Genomic DNA, 23850 nt, shown 5'->3' with positions numbered 1-23850 from the left:
GCAGGCTCCCTGAGCAAGGAGCCCGATGCGGGGCTCGATCCCAGGACCCCGAGATCATGACCTGAGCCGAAGGCAGGGGCCCAACCCACTGAGCCACCCAGGCGCCCCTAAAGTCTTATGCTTTTAAACCTTTCTGTTTATTTCTTAACACTTAACTCTTCTTACAAATGTTGGCTAGCGTTCCACTGGTTTCGAATGCATTAATCTCCTAGTCCGGTATTGTGAATTCAGTCCTATCTTTAAGCCTACTCAACTAATTGCATCAAAGGAAAGCAAAATTTCCGAACCAATGCTTCCTAGCAGCTCCCCCTCAGGGAGATGGGAGAATTCTTTTCCGAAGTAGGCGGAGCAGGCGCGCAGACTCAGACCTCTAACAGCCGCTCGAAGCCCCGCCCCCGACGCGCACCCCGCCCCTCTGTCGTGTACGCCTTCTCCGGAGAGGGCGTCGGACGTCGAGCGGAAGTGGTGTAAGGCGGCCGCCGGAGGTGTATTTGGTGTGTCGCGCGACTGGGCCTGGGGGTGGACTGGTGTGTGTCCCTGTGAAGAGAGCACTATGTCGATCGAAATCGAGTCCTCGGAGTGAGTCGTGCGGTGGCGGAAGTTCGCGAGGTGGTGGGGGCGGGGAGGTAAAGGGTGCGGAGTGGAAGATGCTCAGGGGGAGGCGTCTGAGAGTGGAGGGCTTTTCCTTGCCCACAAAGAAGCTTCTTGGATCTGGCTACCTCGGAGGCGGGCCCACTAGCAAGCAGCGAATGAGAAGCCCAAAGCCCCATGGGAGAGTGCTGGGGGCTGGGAGGAAGCATAGGCCTTGAAGATCTGAGTTCTAGCCATCGCGGACTCCTGGCGCGCTCTGTGACTAGTCAAATTGCCCATACATTCTGAACTCCAGTCTGATTACCTGCACAAGGGAGCTTGGATTCTAAGCTTTCTTCTCTTCTCGTTCCCCCTTAAACGGTGTGATTCGTTTTCCTCTGTGCTTACATGGCCCCTTGGCGATTCTCTGCCCCGCGCTTACCCAGCGTTGTAGTTGTTTCTCTCCTCACCCTACAGGCCTGTGTAGGCACCAAGGAGTCCTTCTAGTCCAAGTTCTTAGCACATCCTAGATGCGCAATTACTGCCTTCGGAACGAATGAATAATTAGCTGTTTTATCAAGCGGTATCTGGCGCTGAATTTTGATTGGTCAGAGAGTTCTCTGTGGCTATAAAGGAGAGACAGAATGTGAAGACGAGGTCAGAATGAATGATCGACTTGTGAGGGAGGCAGACTAATGACTGAAGGTCTTCAGTGAACTTTTTTAGGACTCCACCCTCTACCTTGCCCTTGCCTATACTTAATAATTAAACCAGCAGACATAACATTTGTGTCCTGAGTGTAAGGGAGAAGACTTGCTCTGAAGACCTGCCACAGGAGAAAGGGAGACTTATTCATTCAACAAATACTGAAGTCTATTCTGTGTTGTTCTAGACCCTGGGGATACAGTAGCGAACAAAACACAAAAATTCTTGCCTTTATAGAATGTACATGATGACAAACAATAAACAAGAGACTTAACAGGTGGTAGTAAGTGTTGTGGAGAAAAATAAAGCAAAGAAGAGTGATGGTGCTGGCAACTAAGACAACTAAGGGCAGTAGTTGCAAAGCATTCCATGCTTTGGGGTCTCAGTAATAGCGGACACCACTCCGCCTCCCATCCTTGGGCTGCTGCATGCTTGTTTGCTTTTAAGATTTTATTTTTAGGGGCGCCTGGGTGGCTCAGTGGGTTAAAGCCTCTGCCTTTGGCTCAGGTCATGATCCCAGGGTCCTAGGATCCAGCCCCACATCGGTCTCTCTGCTCTGCGGGGAGCCTGCTTCCTCCTCTCTCTCACTCTCTGCCTGCCTCTCTGTCTACTTGTGATCTCTGTCTGTCAAATAAATAAATAAAATCTTTAAAAAAAAAAAAAGATTTTATTTTTAAGTAATCTCTGCACCCATTGTGGGCCTTGAACCCACAGCCCTGAGATCAAGAGCCTCACAGTCTACTGACTGAACCGACGTCCCTGCATGTTTTTATTTTCAGTAATAGCTACTCTTTAGTATTTTCTATGCTAGTCATGCTATGAACAGTATAGTCAACCCTATAGGATAGGGGTTGACAGGATACAGATGAGGAAACAGGCACAGAGATGTTAACTGACCTGCCCAGGGTCACAGTAAGTCATCAAACTCTGATTCAAATACCAAACTATCTCCAAAGCTTTTAGGTCTTTATGTATTACAACTGACTCCTAAATAACAGGTTTGAACTGTGGGGTCCACTTAATCTGAGGATATTTTTATAGTACAGTACTATAAATGTATGTTCTCTTCCTTAACGATTTTCTTTTTTCTAGCTTGCTTTATTGTTAGAATACAGTATATAATAGATAGGACATACAGCATATATGTTAATTGACTGTTTATGTTCTCAGCATGGCTTCTGGTCAACAGCAGGCTACTCACATTAACGTTTTTGGGGAATCAAAAGTTAAACACAGATTTTTGACTGTGCAAGGGATCTGTGCCCCTAACCTACGTTGTTCAAGAGTCAGCTGTACATTGTGTTTGAAGAAAGTAAATTTGATTTGAGGTGTGTCAAATACAAGATTTTTATAGGGAGGGTACCTTTTTTGGGAGTGCAAATGGAAGTATGTTAAGAAAGATAGTAGATACTAGAACAGCAGGAATCTAAACCTGAGTAACTCTTAAAGGGGCCATGAGAGAAAAGACAACTTAACAGAAGTAGCAATAATCACTTTCCTTCTGCAGAAATTTTTAAGAGGGTGTTTGCTTTCCTGTCCAGGGATGTGTACTCAAGAGCCACATTGTCAGTTTGAACCTTCATTTTTCCATTTATCTCTGTTACTTGGTCAAATCCTTATCTGAAAAGTGGACATAATAGTAATACCTACCTCATAGGATTGTTTTGAAGAATAAATGAATCAATATGCCCAAGATACTTAAAAGGGTATCTGGTATATAGTAAATACATAATAAACAAGAAACTTTGTTCATTGTTTTATGTTTGTTATTTCTCCCTGATAGAAGAAATTAAATTCCTATCTGAAATTCCTTCTAGCCAGAACAGTCTAACCCTCTATACTCCTGCTGCCTATAGAAATACAGTGTGAGGGGCGCCTGGGTGGCTCAGTGGGTTAAGTGTTCAACTTGATTGATTTTGATTTTGGCTCAGATCATGATCTTGGGGTTGTGAGATCAGGCTCTATGCTCCATTCTGGCTGTGGAGCATACTTAAGATTTTCTTCAGTTGCCTTTCCTTCTGTGATTTTTGGAAAGTTTTACTTATATGATAGGATAATATATGATAAGATATATAATAAAGAACTACAAAGCAAACAGTGAAAGGAGGATGGCCTAATAGAAGAAATAAGCTGGGAGGAGAGGGTTTTATTTGTGGACTCATTGGTGTGTGAGGATTACTGAGCTAAGTGACTTGCTTTTTTCCACCCCCCCCCCCAGTGTGATCCGTCTTATCATGCAGTACCTGAAGGAGAACAGTTTACATCGGGCACTAGCAACCTTACAGGAAGAGACTACTGTGTCTCTGAATACCGTGGACAGCATTGAGAGTTTTGTAGCTGACATTAATAGTGGCCATTGGGATACTGTTTTACAGGCTATACAGTCTCTGAAATTGCCAGACAAAACCCTCATTGACCTCTATGAACAGGTAAGAGTGGAAGTGATGCTGATCCCCTTGAATTGGTTTATTGTGGGCCCCCTCACGGGGAAGCATCGGTGAGCATTTCTTGAAGCACTGTGGGAGTGTAAAACTTACACTGTCAAGGCTTGAGTACTACTTTGTATGTTTTTTTCCTTTTTTTTTTTTTTTTCTTGAAAAGCCAAGATTTTCCTTAACTAAGATTATTTTTTAAGTAATCATTAAATAAACTGTTCTGATACCAAGTAGTATATTACAGTTTGTTGCTGGCACTAACCACGCAGTTAGTGCAGACCCTGCAAGCTAAAGGCTCAGTCCTCCCCAAGATGCCCCTTCAGACACAGGCTGCACTTTTTTTGGGTCTCAGGCCCCCCACACTTCTTTGGGGCCCGAGACCCAAAAAAAAGTGGCTGCATATCTGGGGTCCCCATGACCCCTTCAGAATTGATGATTCACTAGAATGAATCACAAAACTAGTAAAGTGCCATATTTATGATTACAATTTTATTATCAAGAATACAGATCAGGACCAGCCAAATGAAGAGACACATAAAGGAGAGGTCTCAGAGGGTCCTGAGTGTAGAGCTTCTAATGCTCTCTCCCTATGGAATCAGAGCATCTCACTTGGCGTATTAATGTGTTTACGAACCAAAAGCTCCATTGGGATTTTTATTGGGGTTTCATTCAGTCTTCAGCTCCCCAGCACTCCTTGGAGGTTGGGCTCACTCAAAACCTCAGCCTTCTAATGTGTTTGGTTTTTCTGGCAACCAGCCCTTTCCATGAACTGTCTTCATAGCGCAAACTCAGATGTAATGCACAGGGCTCATTAATAATGAAGATATTCCTCTTATTAGGAAATTTCCAAGGTTTTTAGAAGCTCTGTGACAGGAAACGAGGACAAAGATCGTACAAATTAGTTATTATACACTTGCATAATAACAGAATGGGCTTTCTGGAAATAACTGTAGTTGTTGTTTAAAATAAAAATAGGATAGTTTGTTTATTTACAGTCCATATGAGTTTAGTAATTACCCAAAGAAAATTTTGTTAACTGGAGAATGGTTTCTCTGGAGCTCATATTCTCATCTTTAGTTTTCTTCAGTTTCTGTATTCTGAGCAGGAAGCCTGAGAGGAGAGGAGATTGGTAGATAAAAATGAAGGACAGAAGTTGAAAGACTGGGGTAGCTCAGTCAGTTAAGCATCCGACTTCATCATGCTCTGAGGATCCTGAGATCTGAGTCCTATAACTGGCTCTGCCTCTCAGTGGGCAGTCTGCTTCCTCTTCTCCCTCTGCCCCTCCCCACCTTGTGCTCTCTCTCTCATAAATAAATAAGAGCTTAAGAAAAGATTGAAAAAAAAAGGATTGAAGTTATCATTTATAATTGCTTCATTCACCCACCTGAAAATACTAGGGAAAAGAGGAAGGAATATTTCCTAATTTTGGAAATCATGTTGGGAGGCCATTTTTGAAGCAGAAATTGTACTGAAAGAGTACTGAAAGAATGCATTGAAACAGACATTTTCTTTCCATTTTCTAGGTTGTTCTGGAATTGATAGAGCTGCGTGAATTGGGAGCTGCCAGGTCACTCTTGAGACAGACAGACCCCATGATCATGTTAAAACAAACCCAGCCAGAGCGTTATATTCATTTGGAGAACCTCTTGGCCAGGTCTTATTTTGATCCTCGTGAGGTATGACTCTTAGAAGCTCTTGTTAACTTAAAAAAATATATAATCATGTACTGTTTTTTAACCCATTTTATTGGATACTGATTTTGATTTAATTTTTGAGAATGAGGATTAACTGTTTATGTATGTTGATTGAAATTTACATATGCTAAAAAGAATAATCTTGTTCAGTTTTCTGAGTATTTGAAGGTCTTCCCTATACACCCCATTTTAGAGGGTTGTATGTTGATTAGTCAAAAAATTTACTCTGATACATTTTCTACATTAGCCCAAGTACTTACTTGACACTGAAGTGCTGCCTGACTGCTAGTATATTACTGTGCATTTGTGTCCCTTGGCCCAACAAGTGCAGTTTTCTTTTTTAGTTCTTGGAAAGCTTGTGCTTTTGTCTCAGCCGGTTATGCTTACTGGTAGAGTGTGGTGACTGATAGATACTCTTTTCTTCTTTCCAAACCTCATTTTGCTCACCCAGCCTTTTACTAGTCTAAATAGGAGGAAGAAGAGTTTAATAGGTCCTAGAGAGTATAAAGTTAGGGTAAACTCACAGAAACCATGAGGAAAGAAATTTAGATTACCATGACAGGATTCAGGTTAGAAGTGGTCAAGAACTTCTGGGTTGGGAGTCATTGGACTGAAATAAATTACAAAAAAATTATTAAAAGAATCCTCAACTCTGCAGATTTTTCAAAAAACTGGAAAAACAACTCTGGCTTTGACAATAGTTATTTGGACCCTTTCAGAAATAACAGTGTGGACTGGCTGACTTCAACTCTCTCCCAGCTTATACTTTTGAAATGCAAGTGGGGGGAGTTGGGAAGTTGTCTTAATTAATTAATATAATCAATCCCTTCTTTAACCAGGTAGTTTCTTTGTGTGTGTGTGTGTGTGTGTGTGTGTGGTTTTTTTTTTTGTTTGTTTGTTTTTAATGTTTCTGCTTAGTGCGCCTGGGTGGCTCGGTTAGTTAAGCCTCTGCTTTTGGCTCAGGTCATGATCATAGGGTCCTGGGATGGAGTCCTATGTCAGGCTCCTTGCTCAGCAGGGAGTCTGCTTCTGCCTGCTGCTCCCCCTGCTTGTGCGTGCTCACTCGCTCGCTCGCTCTCTCTGTCAAAAAAATAAAATCTTTTTTTTTTTTTAAAGATTTTATTTATTTAACACACAGAAAGAGACAGCAAGAGTGCGAATATATACAGAGGGAATTGGAGAGGGAGAAGCAGGTTTCCCACTGAGCAGAGAGCCCAGTTTGGAGGACCCTAATCCCAGGATCCTGGGATCATGACCTGAGTCGAAGGCAGAAACTTAACGACAGAGCCTCCCAGGTACCCCAAATAAATAAAACCTTAAAGAAAAAAGTTTCTGGGCACCTGGGTGGCTCAGTGGGTTAAGCCGCTGCCTTCGGCTCAGGTCATGATCTCAGGGTCCTGGGATCGAGTCCCGCATCGGGCTCTCTGCTCAGCAGGGAGCCTGCTTCCTCCTCTCCTCTCTCTGCCTGCCTCTCTGCCTACTTGTGATCTCTCTCTGTCAAATAAATAAATTAAAAATCTTAAAAAAAAGTTTCTGCTTGATGATTATTATTGGTTTTTTTGTTTGGTTTGGTTTGGTTTGGTTTGGTTTTAAATAAGCACACTCATATCCTGTAACCACTTCTTAGAATGATGCTACCCCATCTCCTTTTTCAGGCATACCCAGATGGAAGTAGCAAAGAGAAGAGAAGAGCAGCAATTGCCCAGGCCTTAGCTGGTGAAGTCAGTGTGGTCCCTCCATCTCGTCTCATGGCATTGCTGGGGCAGGTAATTAAAGTCTGTGGAACAACAACAACAAAAAAGGCTGTGGAGTTGAACTCCTGGTACTGTTTCCTATATATAAACTCTATAGGCTGGAGAAATCAGATATCCTTAGAATTGGGGACAGCCTGTAGTGCTCCTTATACCAGCACGTGTGTCATGCCACCTTCATCTTTCCTGGGAAAAGCAGTATAGATTAATGGTTAATAGTACAGGCTCTAGAGTTAGTTAGAATTAGGATGATTGTAGAATTTATCATTCCATCTGGGATAGCTGGTACTATCAACAGATAGTACTGTTGATCATTGTGCCAGGACACTGTCAAAGGCAAATTGGAATAAATGTTTAGTTAGAATCCAAGATCTCTCACTTACCAACTAATGTGATCTTTACACATTACCTAACTTTTGTGGATTTTTTTTTTTTTTTTTGGACTTTTTTTTTTTTAAACTAATTTCTACACCCATTGTGGGCCTCGAACTCCTGAGCCTGATCATATTAAAACCTCACAAATGGATAGGAAAAATAGTAAAAGTACAGTAAACAAGTGGGCAACGAACATAAATAAACAGAAGAGGAAATAAATTGGGAACCATTAAAAGAGTTGGCAAAAGATCTACCCTAGGATCATCAGTCTCCAAAATGCATGATTTTTCCACTCCCTATAATGCAGTCTTAAACATTACTGAGGTTACAGCTTTTTGGGAAACTGGTTTGGCAGTGTGTATCAAGAGCTTAACCATTTATATTCTTTTTTAGCTTCAGTAATTCTTCTAGGGATCTATTCTGAGTGAGTGTTATCCCTCAAATAGAAAATGCCTTATGTTCAGAAGTGTTTGTTGTGGCATAATTTAGCCGTGTAAAAAATTGGTAGCAGTGTGACTGTCCATCATAATATATTAATTAAACTATTAAGCCCTTCACCATGTAGGGTATATTTTTATAGCCATTGAAATGATAGTTATGTCATTGCATGACCTGATGATAGGTGGTGAAAACAGTATAAAATTTTATATAGAATATCAATACAGGTATATTACTTAATAAACACATGGGGTGGGAGGAAAAACTAGAAGGTATACACAAAATGCTAACTAACTGTTGGATGTTGGGACTTTGGGAGATTTTTGTTTTTCAAATTTTGTTTCTGATAAAGGTTAAACCTCTAAGAAAAACAATATGGAAATACGGACCTGTTGGCTCTCAGAGTTCCCTACATCCAGGCATCAGCGTGTGTTCCTAAAACACACACAGCTGCATTGGTTATATTGTCTTCAGATGGCCAAAGACTCGTGTTAACCTGATCCTCTTGGGCTGGCTTTGAGCAGTCAGGACTGGTTCTTAGAGGCACCCAAGCAGATGAGTGTATGTTTCTTTGCTCACAGGCCCTGAAGTGGCAGCAGCACCAGGGGTTGCTTCCTCCTGGCATGACCATAGATTTGTTCCGAGGCAAAGCAGCTGTCAAAGATGTGGAAGAAGAAAAGTTTCCTACACAGCTGAGCAGGCATATTAAGGTAGGATCCTTAGATACTCAGCCACTTGCTAATCATTTGTCAAGGACTTCATGCCTGCCCAGCCAGGGCATGTGCCAGGGCTTGGGTGGGGGAGCAGAGCTCATTCTCCAGCTCTGACAACATTCAGGGTTGCCGCTGGTGATCACTGGCATCTTTCTGGGCTCTGGCAGTGGCACACCTCAGGTGTATATCCATAAATTTGGCAGCTGGCCCATCCTCTGCCCTTGCACTTCTTCCCAGAAGGGCTTCATTTGAAAGAATGGTTAGCTCTTTGGGTAAGCCTGGAACTCACTGTGAACTTTCTGTGTATTCATCCAGTTCAGTGTTGCAGTTTTTGCCTGCTCCATGTCTGGCAAATTACCAGGCATAGATTGTAAAGCAGGCTTGTGTGGTGTTGGAGTAAAATAATTTTATCATCTCATGGCTATTTCTTGTTTTTGTTGTTGTTCTTTTTTTAATCTGAGACTTTTCTAGGATAAAGCATACTCACATAATTGCTGCAGCTCCCAAAATTAAAAGTGTATTTGCTACTTCAGCATCTCCTTTATATTAGTTTCTCACTGGGTTTGTGGTATTTATGGCTTTTGAAATATTTCATATTCCTCAGATCTTGGGCTTTGGCTTAGAGCTTTAACTTTTACCTTTTCTGGATTGTATGTTCTGATTCCCATGTAAAGATATTTCTAAGTAGCACTGTTAACCTGGGTGAAGCCTTGAGACAGATAGAAATCCATTATAATTACGCTGCTGGGCTAAGATTTTCTTTTATGAACACTTCCTTTTCTGGTATATAAAATGAAATTCATAATAGAGCTTTTCTCTGTTTCCCTTCGTCTAATGTTCTGTAGTTTTCATCTGTTACTGGGAACATCATTGCTGGTAATATTCAGGATACATCTCCTAGTCAAATAGTCTGTCAGCTCTAATTAGTTCTTGAGTCGGTCAGCCACACGTTATTGTCACTTGATTAAATGAAGGTCATGAGAAGGAACAGGATGGAAAATTGTTTACAAAACAATATAGGAAAACAGGCATTTATTTTGGGGGAAAAAAAATTGTTGTCCCCTAGATGCACAACATACTGTCTCACATTGAATATGAAAGTCATACTATGGCTGCGTCAGGTAAAAATTTACTGAGTATTTTAATAGGATTATTTGTTCCAAGTCCTGTGCTAAAATAGTTCCTTCATAACTGCTTTGGAAATACCAATTTCATATTAAAAAAGCTAGTTTAAACTGAGAGCCCAGACCTAAAACTGGTCAGAGAAAATACATCCATTGCCTCTGTCCAGATACAGAAATAACTCTCCAATACTCTGTAATAGAGGGTAGCTATCACTTTGTTCTAGGGCAGGCTTTCTCAAAAGGTTAAAATGGAAATTGTCTTAAGGTCAGTAGATAAAAATGCATCTGTTTCATTGTTTCATTTGAAACAGTTTGGTCAGAAATCACATGTGGAGTGTGCTCGATTTTCTCCAGATGGTCAGTATTTGGTCACTGGGTCTGTTGATGGATTCATTGAAGTCTGGAACTTTACAACTGGAAAAATCAGAAAGGTAAAGTATTTAAAATATGTTAACTTTTCTAGTGGCAGAATTATCTATTTTTTGTTTTTATTTTATTTATTTATTTATTTATTTATTTTTAAAGATTTTATTTATTTATTTGACAGAGAGAGATCACAAGTAGGCAGAGAGAGAGAGAGAGAGAGAGAGAGAGAGGAGGAAGCAGGCTCCCTGCTGAGCAGAGAGCCCGACTCGGGCCTCGATCCCAGGACCCTGAGACCATGACCTGAGCTGAAGGCAGAGGCTTAACCCACTGAGCCACCCAGGCGCCCTAAATTTATTTTTTAAATCAATAATATGCACATCTGATACAACATTTTTTAAAAATAGTCTTTGTTTGAGAGAGAGGGAGAGCATACCTGAGTGCTAGCCCAAGCATGTGTTGGGGAAGGGGCAGAGGGAGAGGGAAAGGGAGAAGCAGACTCCCCACTGAGTGCAGAGCCAGCTACGGGCTCCATCTGAGGACACTGAGATCTTGACCTGACCTGACCTCACTTAACCAACTGATCCACCCAGGCCCCCATTTGATAAGACATTTTATAAATAGAAATGTTGCTCAGTAAGAGAGTCTTGCTCCGGGGCACCTGGGTGGCTCAGTGGGTTAAGCCTCTGCCTTCAGGTGGTAATGATCTCAAGGTCCTGGGATCAAGCCCCGAATTGGGCTCTCTGCTCAGCCTGCTCCCCCTCCCCCTCTGCCTGCCTCTCTGCCTACTTGTGATCTCTCTGTCAAATAAATAAATACAATTTAAAAAGAGAGAGAGTCTTGCTCCTGTTGTCCCTCAGTTGGTCAGTTCTCTTCCTTGGTCCACCCAGGGTTATTCTTATGTAACCTTCCTGCACTTTCTAAGTATGTGGAAGAAATTACTTACTTTTTCTAATTTAATTGTAGTACTTACTAATTGTTTCTCTTATTATGAATGAAGTTGATTATCTTTTTATATGTGAAAACTACCAGTGTTTCCTGTTCTGTGAAGTCTTCGTATCCTTTGCCTATTTTTCTTTTGGATTCTTACTGATTTTTAGGAACAGTTATTGTATTATGTATTGCAAATATTTTTCAGTTTTGGGTGTTGTCTTTTGACTTTGCTCATCGTTTTGTTTTACAGACTTCGTTTTTTTTTTTTTTTAAAGATTTTATTTATTTATTTGACAGAGAGAGATCACAAGTAGGCAGAGAGGCAGGCAGAGAGAGAGGAGGAAGCAGGCTCCCTGCTGAGCAGAGAGCCCAATGTGGGACTCGATCCCAGGACCCCGAGATCATGACCTGAGCCGAAGGCAGCGGCTCAACCCACTGAGCCACCCAGGCGCCCCCAGACTTCGTTTTTTTATATCATATTTATCCATCTTTTTTCCCTACAACTTCTAGTGCTTTCATGTTTCATTTTAAGTTTAATTTTTGATCCATTGGAATTTGTTCAGGTAGATGAAGTTGGTGTAGATCCAAATTAATTTTTTCCCTAAAAGGTATTTACTGACTATCCATTGATTTAAAATAGAACCTTTATCATAGAATACTAACTTATGCTCCATGGGTAGTGAATTCATAAGTGATTTTCATTTTCTGCTTCATATATTTCCTTATAGTTTGTTTTTAAAAAAAAAAAACACAAATCATGATGCAGTCTTACTTTGTAATTAGGAAAAGATGGATCCTTTGTTCAGAACAGTAATGGATGGTAAAAGAAACATCATGATTCAGTATATTAGTCAGTATATGGTTTTAGAAAAAGTAGCTGACAATTTGAAAAAGACATTATCTTTTCATATCATACCTCTGAAATTCAGGTACAATAAAAATGTACAGTTGTGGACTTGTAGGGGAATTTTGCATAGAAGAAGGATTAGTAAGCAAAAGATGTAGGGTGTTATATTGGAATTTTTTAGAGTATTAATTTGAAGTGTGTAAAATTACTTATTCCCACCACTATCAGTTGTTCATTAGGAGCACATGTGCATGGCACTAGTATTTGCTTGTGAAATTTAGAGTAGGCATAGTCTTTTACTCTGCTTTCAGTGAGTTTATAGAAATCTAGCGTAACTGGGGACTTTGTCTTGTTTTGGTAACTGCTTATCTTTGTTTCCTTTAGGATCTTAAATACCAGGCCCAGGATAACTTTATGATGATGGATGATGCTGTCCTCTGCATGTGCTTCAGCAGAGATACAGAAATGTTAGCAACTGGGGCCCAAGATGGAAAAATTAAGGTATTTATTAGGGGCACACTTTTATATGTAGACATTTTGAGACTTGCAATGAGGAAGTGTTCCACATGTGATAGCTTAATAACACCCCCTTTTTTTTAGCATCAACTTTATGCTAATTTGCTTTTTCTTGCTTAATCCTAATAACTGCCAATAATCAGTTTAAGGTCACACCGTTGATAAGCGATAAATAGGGACTTCAACTCAGATCTACTCCTCATGCCCTTTCTGCTGTACCACCCTGGCTCACCTTATAAAGATGTGTCGTACTTTGGATTTTTTTTAGAGAATGGGATTGGTCTGCAGTTGATTAGCTGTGGTTTGTATTTAATTGCTGGTAAAACACCATGGGCTAGATTAAATACAGAAATGGTCTCTGCTAAGTGAACTTTCAGTCTGAACTTTTGTTTTAATAATTTATGAGATTTAAGAGATTTAAGTTTCAGAGGATTCGGTTATTGCACTATGTGAAGCAGCCATATTCAGCTATTAGCATGCATTTGTTTTTTTAAAGATTTTTTTTTTTTTATTAATTTGACAGAGAGAAATCACAAGTGACGGAGAGGCAGCCAGAGAGAGAGAGGGGGGGAAGCATGCATTTTTAATGCTGTTTTAGTACATTGTTGAGTATTGCATCTTGCTCAGCTCTGCAGGCAAGAATGGGACTCTGTTTACAAGTTTCTACTATTTCTTTTTTATAAAGGTATGGAAGATTCAGAGTGGGCAGTGTTTAAGGAGATTTGAAAGGGCCCACAGTAAAGGTGTCACCTGTCTAAGCTTTTCTAAGGATAGCAGTCAGATCCTTAGTGCCTCTTTTGACCAGACAATTAGGTAAGTAAGAGTCTCCAAACTCCCTCACTTGGGTTTGCTATGGTGAAGCACTGGAGGGAGGTACTTGTGATTCCTTATGCTTTCATCTAGATGGTGTTATATGAAGAATGTGTGTATGTAAGACCTCATTATTATTTTGTTTATTTTAGTCTATCCAGAAGAGAGATTAGAAAGGGATTATACCAGTGTTTCACGTTTCTCGAAATGTGATTTTTTGACCCATGTGCGTCAGAAGTACCATAGAGGGCATATTTTCTTCCAGTCTGTGCCAAGCTTTTGTTTTTGATTTGACAAAATGAAAATTATACTGCATAGTCCTCTTTCTTCACCTGATTTTAGAACTTGAGCTTCTCTAATTCATTGAAAGAATGAATATTCAACATCCGGTCCCAACTGCAGTCTGTAGAACACTTTTTTTTTTTTTTAAGATTTTATTTATTTGTCCGAGAGAATGAGAGAGGCAGACAGAGGGAGAAGTAGGCTCCCTGCTGAGCAAGGAGCCTGATACGGGATTTGATCCCAGGACCCTGGGGTCATGTCCTGAGCTGAAGGCAGACGTTGATGGACTGATCCACCCAGGCATCCCTAGAATATTTGTTTTAATAAATACTTTTTTTTTTCTAAGATTTTATTTATTTGTGAGAGTGAGAGAGAGAACACACAAGTGGACAGGAAGGGAAGAGGGAGAGGGAGAAGCAGACTCCCTGCTGAGTGGGGTTCCATCCCAGGATCTTGGGATCGTGACCTGAGCCAAAGACAGTTAACCAACTGGGCCACCCAGGCACCCTGCAGTCTGTAAAATTTTAATTGTTCATTTCTTTTTGTTTGTGATAGAATTCATGGTTTAAAATCTGGGAAAACTTTGAAGGAATTTCGTGGCCATTCCTCCTTTGTTAATGAAGCAACTTTTACACAAGATGGACATTATATTATTAGTGCATCCTCTGATGGCACTGTAAAGGTTAAGTATTTGCTACTAGTCTATTTTGGGGTATCTGTTTTTGTCCTTTGAAGAGTTTTCAGTGGTGATAATGGTGATGATTGTGGTGGAGTAAACTTTACTAGCTCTTTTAGCTGTAAATGAGGTGAGTCTGAGACATAGTAATATTTTTGGGTGAATCCCTATTTAAGTACCTCGGTTCAAATTTACATATTCAAAACAGACTTTATCATGTGTAGGAAGAGAGGAAGGTGTGGAGGCCTACATTAAGTCACACCACATTTATAGCAGTTAAAGTCTGTCTAGATAGAGGTATGGTTCACCCACTGTAGTCATGTTTACAAAGGGCTTAGTGGCCAGATAAATAGATCTCTTTTTTTCTTGCACAGTCTCACTCTACCCCTGACCCCCCAACATTTAGGGGCTTTCTTAACAACATTTATAGAGAGGCAGCGGAGGTGTAGAGTAGAACTAAGCCCCTCTCAAATACTCATTTACTGTCTCAGCTCTCAGCTGAAAGCTGAGATTCAGCAACGTCAGAGGCTTATTTATTTATTTATTAAAGATTGATTATTTATTTGATAGAGAGAGACCACAAGTAGGGAGAGAGGCAGGTAGAGAGATAAGGGGTAGCAGGCGTGCTGCTGAGCAGAGAGCCCCGATACAGGACTTGATCCCAGGACCCTGAGATCATGACCTGTGCTGAAGGCAGAGGCCCAACCCACTGAGCCACCCAGGCGTCCCAAGGCTTAGTTATTTTAATGCAGGCTTCATTTCCTAGCAGAGATGAGAAGTCCAAATAGAAAATTGCTGGAGATATTTGAGACAATCCATGTAAATTCTGAACCTCCTTTTGCTTACTTTTTCATTTATTCATGAGAGACAGAGAGAGGGAGGCAGAGGGAGAAGCTGGCTCCACTCAGAGCAGGGAGCTGGGTGTAGGACTTGATTCCAGGACCCCAGGATCATGACCCCAGTTGAAAGCAGCCACCTAACAGACTGATGTGCCCAGGTATCCTGGACCTACTTTTTAAATCGCCTTAGGTATCTGTGTATTTTGTAGCAGAAGACTGAAACATTTTAACACAAATGCCTAAAAGACCACCCTCAGAAATTGCTTGTTCTGGCTTGGGAATTGAACCAGGAACCTGAGGGTAGGAAAGTCGTCTTCAGGGTGGTTGGGGCCATATACAAAGCTCTTAGTACTTTAGTCATGGGATTTGCCCTCATTGTCCTTTGTATATGGGCCTTAAACAATCTGTGAAATGCTTGTGGTCTTTTCCTCTAGTTCATTAATGAGTCAGATAAAGCATCTCACTGATTTGTTGGACAGAAAACACTGGGATCCTTGTAACTCTTCACTGAAAAGTTCATTTCCCTCCTGAAGACAGTTGGGCTTTAGGGAGATTGGGCCAGATGATAACGTATAAATTAGGAAAATAAACATGGGGGCAATTAGTGGGGCAGTTATTTCCTCCTCTTTTTAGGTAGTCAACATTCGTTTAGTGCTAAGCTCTGTTGAAAGCACAAAGGAAACAACACAGTCTGTGCCTTTGAGGCTTTTGTGTGTGTATACACACACACACACACATTTCGTTAAGTGAATAGTGTACACACACACACACACACTCACTCACTCACTCACTCACACACTTCGTTAAGTGAAGTGTCCAGACAATGCTATGGAAGATTCGGTCCATTCCTTCTCAGCTCATCTCAGATTTCAGGAACTGTGATGTCTGATTTAGCCACATCAGTTTGTAACAGCCCAGAATGGCTAGGTGAGCATTAGGGTGGGGCCTATTAGCAGAAGAGATGTTGAGCTAGGAGAGGTAATACACGTGGCCAAGAGGGACTTCTACTTCGTGGATCCTCATGTGTGCGTCAGCACTACGGCTTCTGTTCAGTGGTTCGAGCTGTACGCTGGAATCATTTCTGGAGCTTTTTTAAAAATGGACATGCCTATGCCCCAGCCTAGAGCTCAGGATAGAGTCCTGAGCATATAATTCTAAAAAGTTATTTTGATGTCCAGATAAAAGTAGCTTTCTGGTTATTTGACAGTAGCAGTGTTGATACATAGTAAATTTTAAAGATATATAGCTCATTAGGAAAATTTTCTAAGGGAACATCAGATTTTATTTATTTTTTATTTTTTTTTTAAAAGATTTTATTTATTTATTTGACAGACAGGGATCACAGTAGGCAGAGAGGCAGGTAGAGAGAGAGGAGGAAGCAGGCTCCCTGCTGAGAAGAGAGCCCGACGTGGGGCTCGATCCCAGGACCCTGGGATCGTGACCTGAGCCGAAGGCAGAGGCTTTAACCTCTTAGCCACCCAGGTGCCCCAGGGAAGATCAGATTTTAAAAGGTTTTATTATATAGCTTTGTGGCTTGTTGATACCACTTAATTAGCAAATATGATAAGTGCTTACCATGTATATGGCAAAGCTAGGTATCTGATAGGACTAAAAATCAAGAAGCTTTTTTTCTGAATCAGTTTTATTCATTTTTTTTTTTTTAAATCACATTTCACTTTTTTTTAATCCCCAAACTTTTAGAAACTCTTATACCCCAGAAATGTTAATGCCTTAAACTTTTGTGTCATAGATCTGGAATATGAAGACCACAGAATGTTCAAATACCTTTAAATCCCTGGGCAGCACTGCGGGGACAGATATCACTGTCAACAGTGTGATCCTGCTTCCTAAAAATCCAGAGCACTTTGTGGTGTGTAACAGATCAAATACCGTGGTTATCATGAACATGCAGGGGCAGGTGAGTGCTCGGAACTTTGCATGGAACTTGTGGGCCATTTCTAAGTCATCCCTTGGTTCTGGCCCTTCCAGTAACAAAATATATTGGGTTCATCACTCCAAAAACCATATATAGTTGACCCCTGAACAACATAGGGGTTAGGGGCACCAACCCCCTGGATAGCAATCTGCATATTACTTTAGACTCCTCCCAAAGCTTAACTATTAATAACCTACTGTTAACTGGATGGAAGCCTCACCGATAACATAAATAATTGATTAACACATATTTTGTATGTTATATGTATTATATACTGTATTCTTATCATAAAGTAAGAGGGTAGGAAAGAAATCTTTTAGAGAAAAGATGTTATTAAGAAAATCATAAGGAAGAAAAAATACATTTACAGTACCATACTGTATATATATTTTTTAAAAATGCATGGGGTGGTCAGAAGAGCATGTGACTCTTGATTTCAGGGTCATGACTTTGGGCCCCATGCTGGGTGTAGAGATTAGTAAAATAAATAAATAGACATTAAATAGAAAAATCTGTATATGAGTGGACATGCGCAGTTCAAACCTGTGTGTTAACAGTCTCTGAGTAAGGGAGCTACAGTATGTGGATTACTAACTCAGTACATCTCCCAGTTACCACACTATCTAAGGTAGAACTCTCATAGGAGAAGGGCAACAGTGCTTCGTGATATGTATTTGTAATCAGGGCACCTGTATGTTCCCAAGGAACCTCACTTTTATAGCACCAGGGACATTTGGAGTGTCAAGATTAAAGTCTCAAGCCCTGGGAATGTGTTGTGGTGCTACTAGACTGTTGGCTTGGGCCCTTGGGGGTCCTGCTGAGCATGGAGAAGAGCCAGGGGCTGGTGTCTGGAACCATCTCTCCCTTCCATTAGTCCTTGTAACTGATAAATTTGTAGTTTAGAATCCATGGTTGAGGGGCATCTGGCTGGCTTGGCTGGAAGAGTTTGCAACTCTTGATCTTGGGGCTATGAATTCAAACTCCACATTGAGTGTACAGATTAAGTAGGCAGACAGACTGACTCACTGACTGAACTAACTAAAAAAAGAACCCCTGGTTGAGTTAGCTGGTTTGCATTATATACTGGTCCCCTGTATAACACCTATTGTTGCCCACTTCCTAGTTTTCTGCTGGTACAGGACGAAGAGTGCCTGTGTATGCACCCTTTCCCTGGTGATAGCATCATATATAACCATAGTACAATGATCAAAACCGAGAAATTGACACTGATAGAATACTATTAAATCAGACCTTATTTGGACTTCACTAGTCTTTATATGTGTTCATGTTGAGGCAACAAGTTCTATGAAGTTTTATCAGATGTATAGATTTTTGTAACTACCACAACAGTCAGGATACAGAACTGTTCCATCATCCCCAGAGGAACTCCCTCATGCTACACCTTTATAGTCAAACTTTCCCTCCATCCCTAGCCCCTGGCAACTACTGATCTGCTTTCCGTTATTATTTTGTCATTTTGAGAATGGTGTAAAAAGAATCATGTTATGTAACCTTTTAACCTGTTGAGATTGGTTTTTGCTCAGCTTGATTTATGATGATATGGTATATAAAATATAGCAAGCAAGGTCTTGGAGACAGAGGTCCTCTTGCTTAAGGAAAGCATCCCATTCTGTTAGAAAGAGGAAACAATGGAGTGTAAGTCCAAGAGCATTGACAACTGGTAGTATATTGATTTAGAAATTGTTTAGGTGGTAATGAATTTACTTCAGGGTAAAATGACTCAGTAGACTAAAGAGCAGGGTTGGTAACTTGGGATGTATGATTAAGTTTAGATACCTTATCCATGGAATATTTCACAGGCAAGAGGATTTAGTACACGGTGAGTGTAACTGGTGATCTAATTATAAGTGTCAGTAAACCAAAATGCAAAATTAACCATCTGAAGGTGTTAAAACTGCTGCTTTTGAACTGCTGCTGCTAATCCAGATGTTTTGTTTTTGCCTTGCGGTATGGTATGATTTAGATTGTCAGGAGCTTCAGCTCTGGTAAGAGAGAAGGTGGGGATTTTGTTTGCTGTGCCCTGTCCCCTCGTGGTGAATGGATCTACTGTGTCGGGGAGGACTTTGTGCTCTACTGTTTTAGTACAGTCACTGGCAAACTGGAGAGAACTTTGACAGTGAGTATTACTAACTTAAGGCCATCTCAAGAAATTGCATTAATACTTGTGTCTTTCTGAACTCTGAAGTAAACCTCTTCCACACTGCTCTGTGAACCTTGGTATAAAAAATAAAATTTTATGACTAAATAAAATAAAGGGCCCATTAGTAATGATAAAGAATTACCTCCTCTCTCAGGAAAGGTCTCCTTCAGTGAACCTTCAGCTTCAAGTGAATAGGATGGGTGTACATAAAGCAGACAGTAAGAAAGGGAACATGCCTAACTAGCCAGCTAGATTAGGCATATCATCCCCGGTGGGACCAGAGAGTGACAGATATAGCTTATTTCTTGTTATATCACAATGTGATAGGAATTAGTCTTCCTCCATCTTTTGTGTCATTTGGAATAGTGTCCTCTAAGATCTCAGGAGGAGAAACACTAGCTTAGGGCTATACTGGATGTTTTTAAGACTCATATCTGGAAGTGGCTTATGATACTTTGTTCCTCATTCTTTTTTGGTTCGAATTCAGTCACATGGCTGACTAAATGCAAGGGGGACAGGGAAAATGTAATTTTCTGTGGTCCAGAAGAAGTGATATGTTGAACATATAAAAAATTACATACAAATCCTTATTAGGAAATCATCTCTTGGTTTCATATGACTCTTGAGTGAGCTTTTGATGCACCTGCTCTGTCAGGCCTCCATGCAGGTCTCAGGGATGCCTAGCTGAGGGGTCTGGAAAATACAAGGTCACTGAGTTGATCATCATTTGGTCTTAGACACTGTCTTGGCCTAGAATTTACAAAATAGCGATGGGGAGTAGGATCAGCTGTAATGCAAAATGGATTTGAGACAAAATATTATTCACACATTATGAAAAACAGTACAGAAATATCAACTAGCATTGTGATAGCCTCATTTGTTTTCGTTTTGTTTAGCCCTCGAGGCTGCCTTAGGTTGAATCTCTTTGGTGGGAAGTGGAAGCTTCACTCTTCCTCCCTCCCACTCAACTCCGGATGCCTTTTGAGGGTGATTTTTATAGACTTATATCCTCTAACCCAATGCTTTACTTTTCCCAGGTTCATGAGAAGGATGTGATTGGTATCGCACATCACCCTCATCAGAACCTGATTGCTACCTACAGTGAAGATGGACTCCTAAAGCTCTGGAAACCCTAATTTCCACTTTTCTTTTAAAAGTTGCTTGAGAGCATGTACTTAAGTGAAGACATATTCATGTATTGCTTTTTTTTTCTTTCTTTTTTTTTTTTAAGGCAACCTTTTCTAAGCAATTGTCTGAATTAGGAATAAGAGTAATTTTGTGAAAATTCATGTTCAAGTAGCAGTTACTCTTTTATATATATTTTTAAGGTATTCATTTATCTATTTCTAATTGGGGCAGTCTTGTAATGTTTTCAGTAGTCTTCTACCTGAAGAGTGAAATACTGCTCTTTCTAGAAGAAAACTACTTTGATTTTTGAAATGGTGATTAAAACATACCTCCTGCAGTAAAATTTGTGAATAAGTAACCATCCCATACTCAGTAGCTCTTTGCTGGTCTGGTTTTTTTAGATGTTAATAAACTTTACCCTTTTGGAGGCTTTGTTTTTAAATGTAATTAAGTGCTTATCTAGTTAACATATTTACTTGGAATCAGGTGAGGAGAGTGGGACATAACATCATTAATCCCAGTATAGCAGAAGTCCATTCCTAGTTAGATAGACTGACTATAAAAGGGTCAGGTGTTGCATAGGCTATCTCATTGCCTTCACTGTCCACTCACTCTTACTAGCTGTGCCTTCTCATATGTTCTTGCCAACTCTAGAGACTATCATCTCCATCTTCTCAGTAGAACCAGTTGCAGGATCCACTAGAATTCAGTTTTGGTTTCTGAAGTTTTGGCATTTAAAATGTGCTATTGTTCTGAAGGAAACTGGAAAAGGACCCGAGATTTATAAAAGTCTTTTTTTGCTATGTACGTCCTTACCAGTTTGAGGAAAAAAAAAAAGCCAACAAAACTCTTGAAAATACTTTGCACATGGGTGTCTTTATGTTTCAACCAAAGATATATTCAGTGCATGGATGTTGATGTTGAAGGTGCTGTGCATGAATCATTTCAAGAAATTGAGACTTTCATGTAGGCCAGCTCTTATGCCTTTTAATTTTAGCCTTTACTAGGTACAAATTAATGGGGGAAGTTTTAAAAAAGCTTTAGAGTGTTATAATTTACCTTTGATTGAAATATAGCCTGATCCTTTGCCTGGTGCAATAATGTTCAGTATTGGCTGAATTATTCCTTGGCAGCACTAAGAAATGACTTCCCCGATCATATTTCTGAAAGTTTTTTTTTTCCTTTGGCTGTTAAATCTGCAGCTTTTTGGGAAGCCTGGGTGGTTCAGTCATTTGAGTGTCCGACTCTCGATTTTGGCTTAAGCCATGATCTCAGGGTCCTTGTGTTTGAACCCCATGTCTGGCTCTGCTCCATGCTGAATGTGGTGTGCTTGAGATTCCCTTTCCCTCGCTCATGTACACACTCCTGCTCTCCACTCACTCCCAAAGTTTTAAACATGCTTTTTGACAGAAATGTCATTTGCTGCCATTTTGAGAGTTGAACATAGTCACGAATCCATCAACTTCGCATGAATTCTGGTGTCCCATCCCAGTGAAAATGTTTTCACATAAATAAAAGGTTTACAGGTTATGTTAAAATTCCTTAGAAAAGTCTTAAAGAGATTGGGATTTTCTATTTAGCCCATGACCTCATGAATAAGCAAGCAGTTGAGCAGTACTGTTAAAAAATAAAGCAGGCCAAGGGCTTCTGGGTGGCTCAGTTGGTTAAGCTTCTGCCTTTAGCTCAGTTCATGATCTGGAGTCCCAGGATAGATTCCCATATAGGGCTTCTTGCTCAGTGAGGAGTGTGCTTTCTCCATTTCCCTTTGCCCCTCCCCCTGTTCATGCTCTCACAAAAACAAAAAAAAAACAAAAAAAACCAGGCCTAAAATGGAGTCACTTTCGCTAAGCCACACATCAGCAAATGCAGACTTAATACCTACCCAAATTGCGGTTTCAGCCTGTCCTAGGACTAATTTTTAACCAGTCTGGAATAAGCTGATTCAGCATTTATATGGTAATCTGACCGATAGGCCCCTTCTACAGGAAGGTGATCTTGCATGAAACAATCCATTCTGTTGGGAGATTTATTTTCCCCACCCACTTCAAGTTTGTAAACACCTTTCATTTTGTGCAGCTCTTTAGACCTCCTTTTTATTAGGATGTTGCTGGATTCACTGATCATTGAATAAAGTCAGTTTTGCAGTTGAATTTTTTTAACAGTATTTCCTTTATGCTTATGAAGACCAATCTAGTCCGCACGTTTACTCCTAGAAATTTTTATTAAACATCTCTTCCTGTACCTAGTACTGAGGATGGCTTAAGATCAGTTCCTGTCATAGAATAGGCAGGAAATGGGGGCGCCTGGGTGGCTCCAGTAGGTTGTCTGCCTTCAGCTCATGTCATGATTCCTGGGTCAGTGGGGAGCTTCTCCTTCTGCCTGCTGCTCCCCCTACTTGCACTTGCTCTATGGGAAGAAATACAAGTTAAAGGAGTACTTAAAATGGGGTATAAGGAAATCTTGCTGTTTTTTGGATAATGGGCACCTTATCAACCCTTCTGAGTTAGAAATGGCTTCATGGAAGAATTGACCATAAAAAGACCAGCTGGAACCCATGGGTAAAAGGATTTGGCCAGTCCAAGTTAGCAGGAGCCTTTCCACGCACCAGTGTGCTCTAGCTCCAAGGCATATATACTGGACAAATGGTATCATCTTGGGAGACCAAGTGGAGAAAGAAGCCTGGATTTAGAGCCTCTTTTTTAAGATTTTACTTATTTGACAGAGATCACAAGTAGGCAGAGAGGCAGGGAGAGAGAGGGGGAAGCAGGCTCTGAGTAGAGCCCGATGTGGGCCTCCATCCCAGGACCCTGGGATCATGACCTGGGTCAAAGGCAGAGGCTTAACCCACTGAACCACCCAGGTGCCCTATTTGGAGCCGCTTAAGTAGGTATTTTTTCTTAATAATGAATTGGTCTAACAAGTAAAAAGTTGAGAACCGTGATCTTCTGCCTTTCCCAGGTAATTGCTGTGTCTCCAATTTCCTTTTGTACAAACCTTAAAAAGTGTGCATTTACTCTACACCTAACTATTCTTATGTAAGGGGGAACCCCAGGGACTGAGGCCAAGGGGAGAGAAGGGACACCCAGGCTTCTTGACTGCACCAGCCTGTACCAGTGTCCAGCTGCTTGAGAGCCTCAGACCCTCCAGGGCACACAGTGGTGTCTCTGTCCTTGTTCCAGGTCTGGAAGAAGCTGAGCAGTGCTGGAGCTGGCCTGCATCCTGGGCTAGGGTGCCCCTAAAAAGCTGTGGACGCTGTGCACCTCCTGGAGCCAACATTCAGCGGCTGGAGGTCTCTGATGGCACCAACTAGGCTTTTCACCTTATGAAGAGATCATATTTTTATTGGCCTCTTACCAGTATAAGCAGGAGAGTGAGGGAGTTTGATACCCCCAAGCAGTGGCATACAGTAGTCCCTCCTTATCTGTGGTTTCAGTTACAGGTAGTCAACCGTGGCCTGGAAGCAGATGATCTTCCCTTGACATAGCATCAAAGTCCACAGTAGCCTAACATCATGTTACAGTGCTTTTCATCATTCACCTCCCTGCATCTCCTTT

The 23850-nt window shown here is 40.9% G+C and overlaps 1 protein-coding gene and 1 long non-coding RNA gene across 6 annotated transcripts; one reads left to right on the top strand and one right to left on the bottom strand.

Annotated features, from left to right (window-relative positions):
• Nucleotides 1-370: 370 nt before the first annotated feature.
• Nucleotides 371-22446, top strand: SMU1 (SMU1 DNA replication regulator and spliceosomal factor). Of its 5 annotated transcripts, none has more exons than XM_082694567.1 (12): nt 371-579; nt 3494-3704; nt 5234-5386; nt 7060-7170; nt 8550-8678; nt 10117-10236; nt 12333-12449; nt 13150-13277; nt 14112-14238; nt 16822-16989; nt 18992-19144; nt 20206-22446. In XM_082694567.1, the coding sequence occupies exons 1-12, from the start codon at nt 554-556 to the stop codon at nt 20302-20304; spliced, it is 1542 nt and encodes a 513-aa protein (XP_082550693.1). In that variant the 5' UTR covers nt 371-553; the 3' UTR covers nt 20305-22446. The 5 variants fall into 5 exon arrangements, with proteins under 5 accessions (XP_082550693.1, XP_082550694.1, XP_082550696.1 ...); XM_082694568.1 differs by having other exon boundaries at nt 425-527; XM_082694571.1 differs by having other exon boundaries at nt 488-579; nt 3651-3704.
• LOC309846021 lies at nt 9697-19918 on the bottom strand. Its single transcript, XR_014301685.1, has 3 exons — nt 19750-19918; nt 18520-18637; nt 9697-10219 (listed from the first exon to the last, which is right to left on the bottom strand). It is a non-coding gene; the product is annotated as an uncharacterized lncRNA (long non-coding RNA).
• Nucleotides 22447-23850: the final 1404 nt, after the last annotated feature.

Source organism: Mustela nivalis (assembly GCF_964662115.1).
Source record: "Mustela nivalis genome assembly, chromosome: 13".
Lineage (NCBI taxonomy): Eukaryota > Metazoa > Chordata > Mammalia > Carnivora > Mustelidae > Mustela > Mustela nivalis.
This window is presented reverse-complemented; position numbering and strand designations above follow the sequence as displayed.